This window comes from Papilio polytes, unplaced genomic scaffold, assembly GCF_000836215.1.
Source record: "Papilio polytes unplaced genomic scaffold, Ppol_1.0 DF824058.1, whole genome shotgun sequence".
Lineage (NCBI taxonomy): Eukaryota > Metazoa > Arthropoda > Insecta > Lepidoptera > Papilionidae > Papilio > Papilio polytes.
Window position 1 is genome coordinate 1,353,004 of NW_013525146.1, and position 16,441 is coordinate 1,369,444.

At 38.1% G+C, this 16,441-nt stretch overlaps 1 protein-coding gene and 2 non-coding genes across 3 annotated transcripts; 2 read left to right on the plus strand and 1 right to left on the minus strand.

The window, feature by feature from the left end:
• The first annotated feature begins 48 nt into the window (after positions 1–48).
• On the plus strand, positions 49–13,671 carry LOC106100287 (BTB/POZ domain-containing protein 19). Its single transcript, XM_013279108.1, has 10 exons — positions 49–641; positions 7,409–7,565; positions 7,855–8,017; positions 11,555–11,688; positions 11,961–12,120; positions 12,197–12,338; positions 12,412–12,489; positions 12,628–12,745; positions 12,820–12,992; positions 13,071–13,671. Exons 1-10 carry the CDS (start codon positions 451–453, stop codon positions 13,270–13,272), a joined length of 1,518 nt encoding a protein of 505 aa, XP_013134562.1. The 5' UTR covers positions 49–450; the 3' UTR covers positions 13,273–13,671.
• On the minus strand, positions 754–825 carry Trnae-uuc. Its single transcript has one exon. It is a non-coding gene; the product is annotated as a tRNA-Glu (tRNA).
• Positions 8,066–8,137, plus strand: Trnag-ucc. Its single transcript has one exon. It is a non-coding gene; the product is annotated as a tRNA-Gly (tRNA).
• Positions 13,672–16,441: the final 2,770 nt, after the last annotated feature.

Below are 16,441 nucleotides of genomic sequence, written 5' to 3' on the forward strand. Positions count from 1 at the left end.
ACCCATTTTACCTGAGAAGCAAAACAAACCTGTTTCGAACCTTTATGACCGATCCGGAGCTAAAGACACAGAAATGCCGTGTAAAGAAATAACACATAAAGCCTTTTAAATCTCAGAAGAATCTATACAACACGGTTGTAGAAAAACGTCTTGTGTTGTTTCCGAGTTATTTCAGAGCAAAGCTCTCGTACGTTTTGAGGTTATGTTTATAAGTTAGGAGCTAAGCTAAGCTTACGAAAGTGGTATTTATTTGGCGTTTTACTTATTTGAGCAGTGAATTTTTGTGTATTGAACTGCGTGAGAGCACATCTGTTTTGAAAGTTTTCATTTAGTGTAAGTGATAAATCAAACGCGGTAAATGTTTACATAGTTTTGAAACTTTAATAACAGTGGTTGCTAACACTGTCAGAAATAGCACTGTTTTAAGATTAAGTAAATCATAAGTGTGTGATGGCGATGGCGAGCCGAGTGGCGAGCGGCTGCGGCACGGCGGCGGCGGCAGCAGCGGAGCGCGCGGGGCTGCCCGGCCTGCTGCGAGACCTGCAGCGCCTCGCTGACGACCAGGACTCCGCTGACGTCGTCTTCATTCTAGGCACTTCAGAAGAAAAAGTTTATGCCCATAAAATAATATTATTTGCTAGGTAAGTTTTCTATCATTAAAAATTTATAGCTACATATCGTGACTCAAACAAAACAACATAGCGGTTCAAGGAACTTTAATTTTGTTGCAATAAAAAAATGTGCAAAAAGATTTTCCCGTACCGGGAATCGAACCCGAGCCTCCTGGGTGAAAGCCAGGTATCCTAGCCACTAGACCATACGGGAGATGTTTAATAAGATGAAAATAATCTATTGACTTATCAGTATCTAATTTTGTACAAAAATAATGTTTTATTATTGTTAAAAATAAATATATTTTTATTCTGCTTAATTGCAGTCCCAACAAAAGATGAAAGCATTTAATTTTTCAGATAAAAGTCGCGAAAGATAACATACCTCTGATATGTTATCTTTCGCGAGACGAAATAATTGTCTTATTTTATAGCATTTTCATATCTCTTAAATCAATTAACTATTTACTTAGAAATTCGAGCAAAGAAATTATCTCGCTTTATGAATGCACATAAATTTACCTTGGCAGACTTTTCAAATGCAAATTATCATTTTATAAGGCTTGTACGTCAAATCCCCGTAATTACCCAATGAAGCAACGCTTGACTACCTGACGGCGTAAAAGGAGTAATTTGTGAATTAATATTCATCATTACATCATAAATTCTAATTTGAGCGCAAGTTTTTAAATTTAAAATCACGCGAGGGCTTTTGGTGATATCTTTGAAGAATGTTATCAATTTGACTTACTAGATGGCGTTAGTCACAGTATTTTTCGGATACATATTTATTATCCTAATGCTTTCGTTACGTAATTGTTTTTGTATTAGCAAATGCAAAAACAATTTTTTTTATTATAACTTTTTTACATATTTGTTTAGAAAATACTAATTATCGGATATAATTTTTCAGAGTAGTATACCTCCGTCAGACACAGGGAATAGTGAACGTATACGAAGATGTAGAAAAAGTAATTAGCAGAAAAACTTGGCAACTGGAAAATTAGTTGAAAAACTTGGTAGTAATTAATGCAACAACGTAGAACATTAATAAGTTTTATGAAGGCGCGCTTATCGCCGCGCCAAAGATTAATGGCGGGAAAGTTGTGTTGCGGCGTAACTTCACGCATCAATCAGCCCCAGCACCCCCTCCCCCGCAGCCTCGGTCGCGCTGCCGCTGATGCTGTATTGTTTACCTTCTACATCAATAACCTTCTTTCCTCATTACGCCAAAATTCATTTCAAACTTGAAGCATCAAAATTCTCTATTTAAATCAGCGCCATCTATTATCAAATCCCACTTCCTATTTAAAACAAATCTTTAAAAGTTATTTATTTGAAAAATGTATAAATGTACCACAGAATATCGCTAGTATTCTCTTCAGAACGATTTCCAGTGCTTTGTTTTAATTCAATAAACTTTAGGCTGGTAGAGCCGGTCAACTTTCGGCAAAACTTGGATCGACTTAATTTTTTCGCATCGTCGCCGAAGCTTTCCCTCCCACGGCACATGTCGCGGGGAAGTTCCTACTATTTCCATACACATAACTCTTTTGAAGGATTTGTTTCAGTGAAAAACTTGCTTAAATTAACACTGTTTAGACTTAAAACTATTTAAAAGCAGAAAAAGCTGCTTTGCTGTAAAACATCATTGTAATTGATAGATTAAAATGTAGTAAATAAAATTAGAAATACGTAATATTAATATTAATTCAAACATATATTAAACAGGTAATCCTTAGTCGTACAGATACAACGTCACGTAATTCAGAACTCCGATTTGTTCCCCTTGAGCCTCGCCTGATTAGATTCAACTTGAAAACAATTAAAAGGCGGGTGGGGGTCGCCTCGCATTACAAATTGAATACGACTACGACCAAGGAGTAAACAAAAGAAAGAAAGGAACTAAACGAAAGGATTATTATAGTCTCGCACAGATTTTTCTATTCTATTCTATTAGAAGCCAGTTTTCTTCGAGGTATTTAATATTTAACTACTCCGGAGTAGATTGTTTTTGCTGTTCGTCAACAGATGTCGTTGTTCTGGGCTCTAACAAAAGTTCTTAAAGTTTTGTCCAGTAGACTTCAAATGAATTAATGTAAAGCAAATTAAAAACATAAAAGTAAATTAACTATAGCTGACCAGATAAATCTATGCAAAAGTAATGCAAATACATAGATTTCTAGAATGATAAGCAAGGGTAAGTCATTAAGAAATTCTCTAACGCAATGCCACGTGTTTTCGCGCGCTTTTTGCGACATCCGTTCGCTGTTGCACAATGAATGTTGTAATTGAATTGGAATTGTTGCATGTTTTCGACGTCGCGGCGCCATTGTTGCTGTTCCCGACACTAACTCTGCGACTCCGCCGTTTTGTTCGTGTTTGCGTTGGCAGGGAAACGAGAACCTAACATAAATTGCACTATATTTATTATTAGAAATCCGTTGCAATTATCAATGTTTTCTTTTATGAAAATGTTTTTTTTTGCTTTATTTCTTAGATCAAAAATGTAGGATCTAAAACACATTATAATCTTTGCTCAGCATCGGAAAAGTAAAATGTAAGTAAGTGCAAACGAATCATTTTTGAAAAATAAGTTTTTATCTGTGTAAAAATAATAAATACAGCCCTACATACTGATTGAAAAACAATGGAATAGTCGTGCGAATGTCGGCACTCCACACTCTGGAACTTTTCTCGTTTGCCGGAGCGTCGCGTCGCGTTCACTGGTTAACTTCTTTTTGCTCTACAAAACATATTTCAATTTCCGCAAGTGTAATTATTTCCAGTTCCGCACCGCTTTAGTTTGGAGTGTGACAAGGACGGCGGCCATTGTTTGTCACTCGCATTAATTGAAAACTGTATGTATTCCCTACCTCTAGCTGTGTTTGAATAATTTACATTGTAAATGAGTTTTACTGTTCCGATTTAATAATAAAAAGTCTTAATGACAGAACAAATTGTAAAACATAGTAAAGAATCGTGCCAAGAGCATGGGACATTGTATATGAACATGAAAAAACAATACACTATTTAACAATTAATATGCTGATCCCTTATGAATTTAACGTTGCAGTAGACAGCTGTAATGTTGTCAGAGGTGTCGGTCACAGCGGTATCATTAGACGATAGCCGCGATGTCTGTAATTTGCCCCGTACAGAAACGGCTGAATAGTGCTGAATTACCGTCGCCGCCCTCTACTGAGGAACTCGGACATGTTATGTCTCTGCCTACAACTGTCATTTACATTACAAGCTATTGACGCACATCCCTTCATCGTATATTTTTATTGAGAAGCGACAACTAGAGTCGTTTATGTAGAAATATAATAACAATAAAAAAACATATAATAACCGCATAATGTAAATACTTTCGCTTCTGAAGAACTGATAACTGAAGTAGTCAACGTGAATATTGAATTTTGCTTCTTATTTTATACATCTTGGAAATTTTTCGTCTCCCCACTTCGACTAAACGAACAGATATGTACATGTGAGAACAAACAGAAATTCTATTGCTGTTTTATTTTATTTTAATGCTTAAACATGAAGTAGGAATATAGGTCAATATAAGTGGATCCACCACTGCACGACAACTTTAACAAATGTTTTTTTTTTTTATAACATAAGGTGACAAACGAGCAAGCGGCCACTAGAATCCGCCAAAATGGCGAAGCGACCGCTGCCCATAGACATCCGCAATTGCAGATGCGTTGCCTATCCTTATACGACGGAGGAGGAGACGCACATAAAGAGGATATTGCCCCTTCCTGTACATCTCCTCCACTGTCAAATCCACCTTCCCTTCCCAACCCCTCCTTGTAAGAAGAGGGTGGTAAGGAGAAAGGGACTTAAATTAGGCCTCCGGCACCACACGCATCAGACGAAACACGGAATTGCTTCCATTTCACGCCTGTCTTCTGTATGGTCGTGGTATTACAGCGGGCGTGCCGGCCCATTCGTGCTAAGATGTTAAAGCGGGCACTACCACTGTTTGGCCTACGTTTACTTTTAACTAGTTCATTGTTATAACAAGAGCGATATATTCTGTAACGCGCCATGTACAATTTTTATATTGTATCTTTTACCAACAAATACAAACAAAAAGTGACAGATTTTTGTAGTTAATGTTACTATTGAAAGGAGATAATGTTTGCGGTTTTATAATTTACACGATCTGTATAAATAATAGAAAAGTAGCATAAATGCGGGCATGTGAACACAAATGCAATCGAATTATCGAAGTTTACAATATGTAGCGTTTACCATATTAACCGTCGGAATTCCCTAATGAGAACATGAATGTTTACCACAAAGTTTATGTGAATTCATGCCTTAATTATAAAGTTGAAATGTTTTTAGAATTTAGAGTAACGTGTCACGTGCAGTCATGAAAAATTAGATTCCTTGAAACTCATATTTTCTTGGATCACAAATTATTATTTTTCTGAAGCTTGATGACATATTTTCATAACTTATTATAAACTGTAAACGTATCTATTACTATTGAATCGATATTATGAACAAATTTACCAATGGATTTTTTTTTCAAATTTTTTTTTAAATTTTCATTGACAATTTACATTTATAAAATCGTAGATATCGTTTAACTAGCGACACTATTGTCTATTATCGATATAAATGTTGTGTTCTAATTAACTTGAAAGAAAATTAATTTAAGTAGAAAAGCTTGTTTATCAATCAAGTTGTGTAAACGCTAAACGTGATCGCTCAAAGAAGCTCAAACATAATTTGGTGCAGCGGCGGCCATGATTGATGATGCGGTCGCGCGCCGCACGCCACGGCACACCCCGCGCACCCCACACACAGCACACCCCGCACGACCCGCACACCCCGCACCCCGAAATACTTCCGGCTGAAGCTGACAGCGCTCAACCATCGGCAAAACAACTGACGTCCAAAGTTTAAAAAGCAATTTACATAAAACTAAACCATAATGTTTGAACTACATTAACTATCTCCTCTATAACTCTGTAAGGTTCTGTGAAAGTAGGGCCAACTGAGAGATCAGCAACAGAATGTTTTCTCATCTAATAACGTATTTACATTTTCCCACACAATTTAAGAATAGCATTAACCACAGTCAATATCAATCACAGGCGACACTTGCGTGCTGTCAGCGAGCTCCATCCATCATGGCGGCCCCGCGCACCCCGCGCACCCCGCGCACCCAGCACCGATACAAACTGTATTAGAGCGCTTCCATCCTACTTCGTTTACATATTTTTAACCAAATTACATTCCTCATATTTTATATTTCATGAGAGAACCATAAGGTCGTAACCTTAACAAATAAATCAGTAGTTATGAAATTGTCTTAAAAGTTTAAATGCTTAAGGACATTGACGTCTCATTATTTGAACTTTAGTGTTTCAAAACAGCCAGTGTTACATACAACTTATAGAAATTAACCAAAGTTATACTTTCTGCCACTGTACCCATTGGCGCTAGGAGTTTCGATTGCAAAGTTCTAATTACTCAGTGATGAAGAACACGATATTGGCAAAACATAAAACTTATTGTGCTATACTGTAAGCTACGTACAGCCAACAACGATTACAATACCAAATCAGTCTCGAAGGAAACAGCCGCCCAAGATTAATGATCTTGCTCAAATTTTCCCGCGCAATCGGACGAGATGAGGCGTCGCCTGCGAATTAATTACATTTTGGTAATAACATTGATTAATAGCATTGTCAGAATGTAGGCCAAACTCTACCAAATATCTTGCTGTTCAAAATTGTCAGGAAATAAATTAACTCACATCATACACATTAGATCTACACCAAGACATATTTATAAGAAATATGAAGTATTTACTGATCAAGTGAAAGGTATTGGCGACAAAGCACATTGCCGATGGGAAGCGGACCCCGCGGCAGCGGTGGCGATATTGAGACCTTTTGCCTTCAGGCAAATATTGTCCACGCGTTGTGAACTATGATATTGTCGGCCGGCGCCGGACCGGGTTATTGGATACCGCTCCCGGCGCCCGCGGACACATCTTTCAATATTCCGTTTTATTACTCGTATTAAAAAAATCAGTAAGTAGCTACAGACAGTCATATTTCCTAAGCTAACGTTTTATATAGTTGCAAATACTTATTTTATATTCTTAGACGTAAAACTTACCTCTTTAAACTTAAAAGATCAGTTATTAAGTGGTCATTAAAAACGTATTTGCATAGCAAACAGGATGAGCGAATTTATTAGCGTATCGGAGAAAGTTTAATATATTTAGGCGGCACTAGGTGGCGCAGAGGGCGCCTCTAACGCCAACATCGCTAATATCTTGCAGCCCGTCTCACTGCACTATAGGGATGTCAATAATATTGCAAAATAATATCGTACTAATACTTTTAATACAAGTTTTGATGGATATTTGTACATACATATTACTCATAGCACTAAAAAATTACAATATGTATAATATTGATAATTCCTGGCTAAATAAGTGCGGACCAAACACGCTCACTTAATGTTTAAACTAAGCATTTAGTTTAGATAAATGAAAGAAATTTACACATTGTTTATTTTCCGCAACTAGCAACCCTGAGTTCAAGAAAAGTTTTACCAACGAAGATGCCCTCTTAAAGAGTGCACTTATAAATTCCTCGGTACATTATTGGTTTTTAATTACAGCTGCGCGCCGCTCGTACTTGATATATTGAAATCTGCAAACAAGAAAGGTTCTTTCCACAGAAGCCTTTTCTATGACAAGCTTTTCAAGAGATCCGCCATTATAGAAACGTTAATATTATATTTATCAAATACAGGTGTAAAAGTTTTCAAAACACGAAACGCGGAGAAATTTGTCGAATTCCTGGGTGCACCGTGTCGCCATCTGTTGGTGCTCAACCAACACCCATCCGCATGCCGCATGTGCAGCCTGAAACATTCCGGCTTTTCATTCAATACGTTTACACGGGCAAGGTCTGTAAAATCAATATTTTTGCCGTTTAACTTATTGTTCACCTTAATTTAAATACTTCATTGGTAAATTAAAATATCCTTAGTTTTTTCGCGTGTTGTTAATTTTTATAATACTGCCATCTGTTGATAACTTTACTAAATCTCTTCTAGAAGCATAGTTGCTAACTTTCAAGTTTTTTAGATTCAACAATAGATGGCGGTATTTATTTCTTAGTATCTTTTTTTAATTGAATATAAACAATATCTTTTAACATGAAAAGGTAATCGGTTTTATTGCACATTTTCTTAGCTTCTGTTGCAAGACTCCGGAGTGTTTGAGATGATGACGCTGGCCGCCGACTTGGGCGTGGAGGATCTGCGCTCTGCTTGCGAAGACCACGTCACGTCTACACTAAGTGTGGAGAGTGCGTGCACGCTTCTGGCTGCTGCTATGGATATTCAAGATAGACCTGGTGAGTCATTTAACTAACTAATTTATTTTTAATCGTGTGTAGTCAGGGGCGATGGTGGTGTAATGGTCAGCATAGTTGCCTTCCAAGCAGTTGATCCGGGTTCGATTCCCGGCCATCGCACACCTTTTTGTTGAAAATCTCGATGAATTATTTTTACACTTGATGACTGCCAAACTTTGTAACTTTGTAACTAAAATTTTGTAACTAACAAAACTACATATTGGCTTTTACATATTATTGCTATCATGCAAGTCTTAAAATTTAATAAGTTTGTAACTATATGTGCTAAAGTAGAAAATAGTGTAAATAATTATGAAAAAATAGGAAAATAAAACAAAATTTTGCAACATTAATTGTACGGACAACATATAAAGCATATTTCTTATAATTTCAATATTTAATTATTGATTAAAACAATAAATTGCACAAACACTAGCTATTGCTAAACCTAAAACAAGAACAAACATTACTTAAATTAGAATTATGAAGTTGACATTTGCATTAAATTTTAACAATACAATTGTTACGCAGAAGAGAATTAAGAGTGTTATCATTTTGTAATCACATTGTGTTTATTTAACAACAGAATAACAATTGATTTACAAAATGATGGTTTAAAATTGCAAAGACAACTTCATATTTAATTAAACTTAAGTATAATAGTGTTGTAATAAAATATTAAATCAGTATATCAATACAAAAATTACTTTTCATTGCTGTTGTTATCAACGTCCAGAAGTTCAACAAAACGTGCTAAAAGCTGCTTAGTATAGCTGTCCAAACGAAAAGCTGTGGCCTCAAGTACAGACATTTCATTGTCTATGTCTTCAATGTGCTGCAATAATGGCTTTATTTCAGTTTCATATTTTTCGTTGCTCTCATTGATTGACTTTGTCAGATTTACTGCCAGGGATCGAAGATCTGCATATTTAGTTATCACCATTCTATTAATTTCTTCCAAAAGAACATAATGGTCCTGACCACCAGTCATTTCTCCTTGTAGATAGTCATTTGTGCGCTTAAACATCTGCGTTGCTAAACGGCTTAGAACAGGGTCATGCGGATCTGATATTTCAAAACTTGAACAACTTGGAAACATCCGCAAATCTTTATTTTTTCTATCAGCAGCCCAAGTTTCATCCTCTTCAGACATTGTTGTTTTTTTGGTTTGACAGATTGACATTTAACGTTGACAGATTGTTAAACACGGGTCACGTCCACAGACCCATGAAAGTTTAAATATCGAACATATGCATATGTCGACATATCTTGGTGAACACGAAAAACTTTTATATTATGAAGTATGTTAAAACTTATTTTTTAATTGGCTTTTTCAGTACTATATTACATTTATAGTTCTTCCACTATATAATTTGACTCGGCGAGAGTGGCGCTATTATTTTGGTGAGCGCTGTCATATTCATATCCATTTAATTAGAAAATTATTAGAAACAAATAGACTGGGCGAATAAGAGTTTTCTGAATGCTATATTATAAAATAAGAAATTATATACGATTCCGAAAATTCAGTAATGATTGTATTAATAACCTGTTGCCTAAGGATAATCTATGTTTCACAGACAAAAACTTGTTGTCTATGTAATTTGGCTTCCATTTTTGACGGACGCTAAAATTTCCCGGTTTTTAGCGGTATTATTTAGTTGTGTAAATTAAACGCAAATAAAGAAATTAAAATGGCATACAAAGGCCCACCGAAGGTACAAAAGGTTATGGTACAACCCATCAACCTAATATTTAGATATTTACAAAATAGAAGCCGGGTACAAATCTGGTTATACGAAAACGTAAACCTAAGAATTGAAGGGCACATCGTGGGATTTGATGAGTATATGAACATTGTGTTGGACGACGCCGAAGAAGTTCATATGAAGACGAAAAATAGGAAACAAATCGGAAGGATTATGATGAAAGGAGATAATATTACGTTAATTCAGAATGTGAATCCTAACGCGTCTGTGTGAACACGACTGTAGGTTATATTACCAACTAAGTGAACATTCCTAGACAATAAGTGAATTGTAAGGAAATTGTGTACCCAAGTGGGGTATTATATGTGAGTTCTGAACACTGCAGGTTTCCTCATTAAACTAAGATTTGCAATACGACTTTCATTTGATTAACCCAAACATAAAAATGCTATTTTAGCTCTAAATTTAAAAACAATATTTTTCTGTTTGTACCTTTAGATGTCAGTTTGTCAATGAATTATAAACCTCATGTTTACTTGTTTGGTTTAATATTTTATATTAAACCAAACTGAATTAATTGAGTCTAAGTACATTTAATAAATAACTATACTACAAAATGTCACAAAACAAAAATAAACCTAGAAAATGTTTATTCTGTAGACTGTATCCTAATGCTTGGTTTAAGTTATCCCAGTCCAGCAATATTCATGATCGCTGGATTGAAACAATGTGAACTGAGTGGTTTGCAATGTGCTTATTTAAGCGTTGCAATATTTAGTGAGCATCAGTGGCTCAGGGGTTTAGAACTTGGCTTGTTATCTCCAGGTATTTGGTTTAGATCCTGCCATCTACCAATGTGTTTCCATTTTCATTTGCACATTTATCTGATTTTCTTAGGGTGAAGGAAGACATTCTGTATATATTTATGTAGACATACAGTCATGTTTATAGTTAACCACTTTTTATTTTTTTTTGCATTTGGCCAGCATTGGGCCAGCGTGGTTGTCTGAGGCCTAGTCTTTACTAATTTATGATAGGCTCCGAGCCCCTATATTGAACTGATAATATTTACTCTACAGTTGGCAGTGATATCTCTATTTACATTAGAAACTCACCGTAAGTAGTTGCTGGATGTGGATTGTGGGTGAACATTGATTTTTTTTCACTAATTGTTGCCAGTCACTAGCAGGACAGCCATCATTTAAGTCCCTTTCTCTTTACCTCCCTTTTCTTATAAGGAGAGGATGGGAAAGGGAAGTGGATTTAACGGAGGAGGAGATGCAGAGGAAGGGGCAATATCCTTTTTATGTGCGTCTCCTCCTCCGTCGGATAAGGGTAGACAACACATCTGCAATTGCGGATGTCTATGGGCAGCGTTCGCTTCGCCATTTTGGCGGATTCATGAGGCAGCTTGCTCGTTTGCCACATTACATAGTTTACATAGTTTTTTGTTAAATTATATTTTTAACTGCTACCATCCATATATTATACTTGTGTGCCAGTTTTATATGCAATAAAAATAATTAAACACTCGCATGGAAAAATAATTAAGCTATTCTACTTGTGAAAAATATTTGACAAATTTAAAAAAAAAAATTCTAATATTCTAATTAAATATTTCAGAGAGGAACTAGCTCGATGTAAAAAATGTTACATTAGGTATAGTAACACACAATAATCTTACTAAGCTTGTATCTGGTTCTTTCTTTTAGCATTGTCTGAAAAATAATATGTTTCAACACGAGCCTCTTGGCAGTCGAATGTGCTGTTTTAAAAACTCAAAACAATATGAAACTTTTTAAAATGTGCATTGTCTTCGTCGTTCCAGGCGGCAAGAGCGCTTCCTCCTTTATGGAGCGCTGCATCGCGTTCATCGGCGATAACGCGGCCGACTGCGTCAAGACTAACGCCTTCCTCAACCTGCCCAAGGAGGCGCTCATCAAACTCATCTCGTCAGACTTTGTACGTCTATTAATTAACTGCGCTATATTACATGGTTTGAAATACGAGTAGGGTTTGGCCAAGGTGCATAAAGCTATAGCAAAGTTACCTTTATTAATATGGACTCCTTTAGTTGAGTCTGTCTGTAAATGATTGCTAATATAATTTTAAAGGCGCTTTTAGTAAACATTTATGATATTTATTTTCAAGTTTAACATATAAAATTACTAATTACACGTAATGAGAATTACATCGTGTCCAAACGTGCGCATATGTTTATGCGTGGTGTGCAGCTGTGCCTGGAGGAGGAGGAGGTGTGGCGTTGCGTTCTAGCGTGGGCCAAGCAGCGCGCCGGCGTGACGCAGCCCACCGCGCACTGGGCGGAGGAGGAGCGCGCGCGCGTCTGCCACCACCTGGCGCCGCTCATGCAGCATGTGCGCCTGCTGCTCATCGGTACACGTCCCACACAAACACCGGCCACTTGGCTCATCTGCTGAGTACCGACTGCTGACTGGGCGAATGTTTACAGACAGCGCGGTGTTCGCGGAAGAGGTGGAGCCGACGGGCGCGGTGCCGATGGAGCTGTCGCTGGAGCGGTACCGGCGCGCCGCGCTGCACTCCGCGCCCCGCCCCGCGCCGCGCCCCGACCCCGACAAGCGCACCCAGCCCAGGTCACTGCACCCTCCTCCGTGTGCGAGAGTTGCTTCGTGGACATTTCAATAAGACCCATGTTGCGTGTTGTAGGCTGGCGGTTAACCTGTTCGCGGGCTCGGCGATCCTGCAGCAGGACAAGTGCGCCTTCCAGTCCCTCATCAATACCTGGTCAGTGTTCTGCTGCTATCATTGCCGATATCACGTATAATATCTGGTTAAATTAGACTTGTAGCTAATGAAGCTCTTTTCAAGTAGCAATCGCAATACATAATGTGAATGAAAGAGTATTTGTATGTATGTGTGCAGGTGCGGCAGCCCCAAGCAGTCGTGGCGGCTGGTGTTCCGTGCCTCCGCGCACGCATTCTCCGCGCACGCCTTCCACGCGCACTGCGACGGCGTCGCGCCCGTGCTGCTGCTGGTGCAGGTGGGCGATCGCCTCCGGCCTGCGGGCCTGCACTGACACAGCTCTGACACAGCTCTGACGTATGGTCTGTGCAGCTGCAGCGCGGCGAGGTGATCGGCGGGTACTGCGAGGCGGGCTGGGCGGCGGCGGGCGCGGGGGGCGCCGGGGGCTACGTGTCCGCCGAGCGCGCGCTGCTTTTCTCTCTCTCCGAGCCCCCCGCGCGCTACCCCCTCGTCAAGAAGCCCTTCGCGCTCTGCCACCACCCGGAGTGAGTACACAACGACGACGAGACACAATTTCTAATATAAACTTTGCGAATGTGACTACTAACAATATGTGTGTCTAGCTGCGGGCCCATCTTCGGCGCGGGCGCGGACCTGCTGGTGTCGCACCAGTGCAACGCCAACAGCGACAGCTACAGCAACCTGCACTCGTACGGGGACGCCGCCCCCGCGCCCCCCGCAGCCCTCGCCGCGCCCCCGCCCTCCCTCGCTCCGGATTACAACTTCACCGTGCGCGAGTACGAGCTCTTCACGTGCGCTCCCTGACTCCACCCGCCCTCGCCCTCGCCCGCACCCTCGCCCGCGCCCTCGATCTCCGCCCTCTTCCGAACTCATTCACTTCAGTCTTTACAACTTTTGTTGACAATGAGTCATAATCCAGATTACAATTATTCCCATGACACCTGCACAACTTGACAATTAATAGTCTGCATATCCAAAACTATTTACGTCAAATAAACGGACCAGAACAGCAATTGTGAACAATCTGACGAAGGGAAATGCCTAACAAAAGTAGTATTATATTTATATTTAAGTTCCTAAACGCACAAATACATTTAAGCTTTACATGTTAAGAAATAAAGACGTGAGGTTGTAATGTAACTGTAGTTATAACTAAAATAAATCGTGTAATACGTACTTAAATTAAACTTTTATAATGATTCACATAATTAGTTTTTTTAATGATTACCTTATCTTCAGCTAAACATTCCACAACACAGGGTCTGTAATTTTACCTCTAGTTAATTTTCAAACTCTGCAATATTAAATAAACCTACTACCAATAGTTGAATTACATCATATGTCCATTTTAAGGCAACAAATTTGATGTTTAAATCTATATATCTATGTTTAACTTGTTACAGACCGAACAATATATTCAGATAAATTATTTGTAAAGTTAGTTTTGCTATGATGCAACGTATCTATTACAGCGTTAACTATCGAGTTATTGGTTGTGTTTCCCGCATCATGGTAAGTATAGAGGTGGAATTTATCGTTTTCTGCTTGCGTCTGTAGTTATTCCGTTTGGATTATCTGCTTTTTATGTCATATTATTGCACAACAACGAGGCGCGTCACACCTGTGCGCGGTACTGACCACGCGTAAGTTTCTATGATTTTTCTCAATCTGTGTCACCTGTGATTGTGTCAGACTTGTCAGCGGCGGAGGCGGCGTGTTGGCGCGAAACCCGTGGATTTCCCGCGCAAGCCGCGCGTGCCTACTGCTGTACGGCCGCCCCGCGCACGCGCCGCCAGCCGCCGACGCGGAATCCCCTCGCGTGCCGCTTAACTATCGGCATTTCCATACAATTATATTTTTTTTGTTCTACTAATATTATGTTATGAAATTCTAACTTTTGTTGTATGTACCAATTTGATAAAAAAAATTGTATTGACAAATTTATTTGAGATTTGTTAAGAAGAGTAAAACAAAATACATCTGTTAGAATGATTGTGCTTGTGCAGAAGTTAAACTAACTAAATTAAGTAATGCCATGAAATTAATAATTTGTCGACTATATATCCGTAGTTCACCTTTCAAGTCGCCTGTCTGTGACAAGTGAGGCTACAAAAATGTCGCTGATAACTTAATAAAATCCCGCATTCTAGTTGGACAAATTAAAATTAATTTCCGTTAAAGAATTCAAAATTTACATCCATGAAAATTTGTAATACTATTTAACATACAGAAATTTACAAACACGGGCTGATGGTGATGAATTCAACGTATGAAATTTGTAAATACACAAACGTATACTACTTCAAATGTTTGGCTGTATTTGGAACATTGGATTTCTTCAGAGCAATCTCTATTGTCTAAGTATTGCGTCTTTGGATTTCATAATATTTTACCTATTTTATAGGATAAATACATTAAAAAACATTTATATTGTGCAATCATAAACTAATATTCAACATTAAGAGCAATAAGAGTAACGAAAGGTTCATCATTCAGGTGTATATGAAGGCGACACGTCATGGCCAGCAATATGGTGTCTTGTCAGACCGCTAGTCGCGGCAGCCGCGTCATCGGCGAGGGCTGCCGTTTGCCGTCGCATGCTAATTAATATCTGCCACGTAATCCTAGTCTATGTTACCACGTACCATTGTACCATGACCACATACCATGTATAACGAATCACACACTGCGTAATTCTACCACGAAACTATGTAAAAAGTAATGTAATAAAATAGTTAAACAATTTACGTAAATATAGTCCCCTATGTCTATCGAATATAGTTTATTTTAGCTTGTTAATTCTAATAGTTTACTTTATAATAACAAATAATTTCATATTGTAGGTCTATACCTACTGACAACCAATACATTTTTTTTATTTCCACATGTCCGCGTCCACTCTGGATGAATCAAAATTTCGGCGTTTCCGGTGGTGTGATTCTCGGTACATTTTTCTCCAGTCCCGTTTTTAGCGGCCATTAAAACATTTAATTGGTGAAGCAAGTTTTTAAAAAATGTTTAATATTTTAAGTAGAGTCTTGGCTGTCGCCATGGGATGTGGGCTCCTAGAGAATCATAATACGGTAAATTACTACACATAAGACCATATTAATTCCTCTTAGACCTAGTCTATATTATCAGCAGGGATAACGACCTAAACTAGATAACGCTCACGAGTACATTTCGCTAATGTTCTAAATGTTAATTTAATTAACTGCAAAGCCTTATCCCCTAGATAGGTATGCGTGAGTCATTAAGTTGTCTGTAACGAATGTATAGGATTACATCGTGTACAATATGTGTTACTTAATTAGTAGAAGAAAGTTATCCGACTCTGAGTCAGAATATACTGACGCCAGCCACCGCTCATTGTAGGATCTATACGGCTTCTATCGGTTTTTATGCATGTGACATTTTTATTGTATACCGATTTAAAGCAGGTTGATAAAAAAATAAATTAGGCTACAACTATGATGTAAGTGTAATTATCCATTATAAAAGGGTTTACCACAAAATACGCAATATTACCATAGTTTTCAATACTATATTAGTAGGACAATGTTTAAAATATACATTTACCTTTCCTGGAAGTTCTATTTTCATGTTTGATGAGCCACTACTTATTACAGGATAAATAATTTTCTTGATGTTAGAATGATCAGCGCTTTTTACATTTACATAAACCAGAAAACTTGTAATAGACTTTGCCCGCGACAAGTTACAAGTTGATTAACTATGATAAGATCAAACTGGTAGTGCATTTAAGTCCTAGTTTATAACAACTAATTTTGTGATTTTTAAAATAATATTTCCATCAAGTGATGGTAATTGGTGACAAATCGTACATCTAAAGTGTGCGGGTTTACACGCACTGACTCAAGCGGCACGTGCTAGTTAGTATGCAAAACAAAATTTCGAGAATCACCGACTTACTACCATATGGTAGCTTGCTAGCTCTATATCTGAATATACG

What these genes read in the sequence shown, in the direction of transcription:
- LOC106100287 (XM_013279108.1), top strand. Translation starts at nt 451, where the DNA reads ATGGCGATGGCGAGCCGAGTGGCGAGCGGCTGCGGCACGGCGGCGGCG. An exon ending in AATACGTTTACACGGGCAAG is followed by an intron (nt 7,566 to 7,854) that starts GTCTGTAAAATC and finishes ACATTTTCTTAG; the next exon opens with CTTCTGTTGCAAGACTCCGG. An exon ending in GCGCTCTGCCACCACCCGGA is followed by an intron (nt 12,993 to 13,070) that starts GTGAGTACACAA and finishes ATGTGTGTCTAG; the next exon opens with CTGCGGGCCCATCTTCGGCG.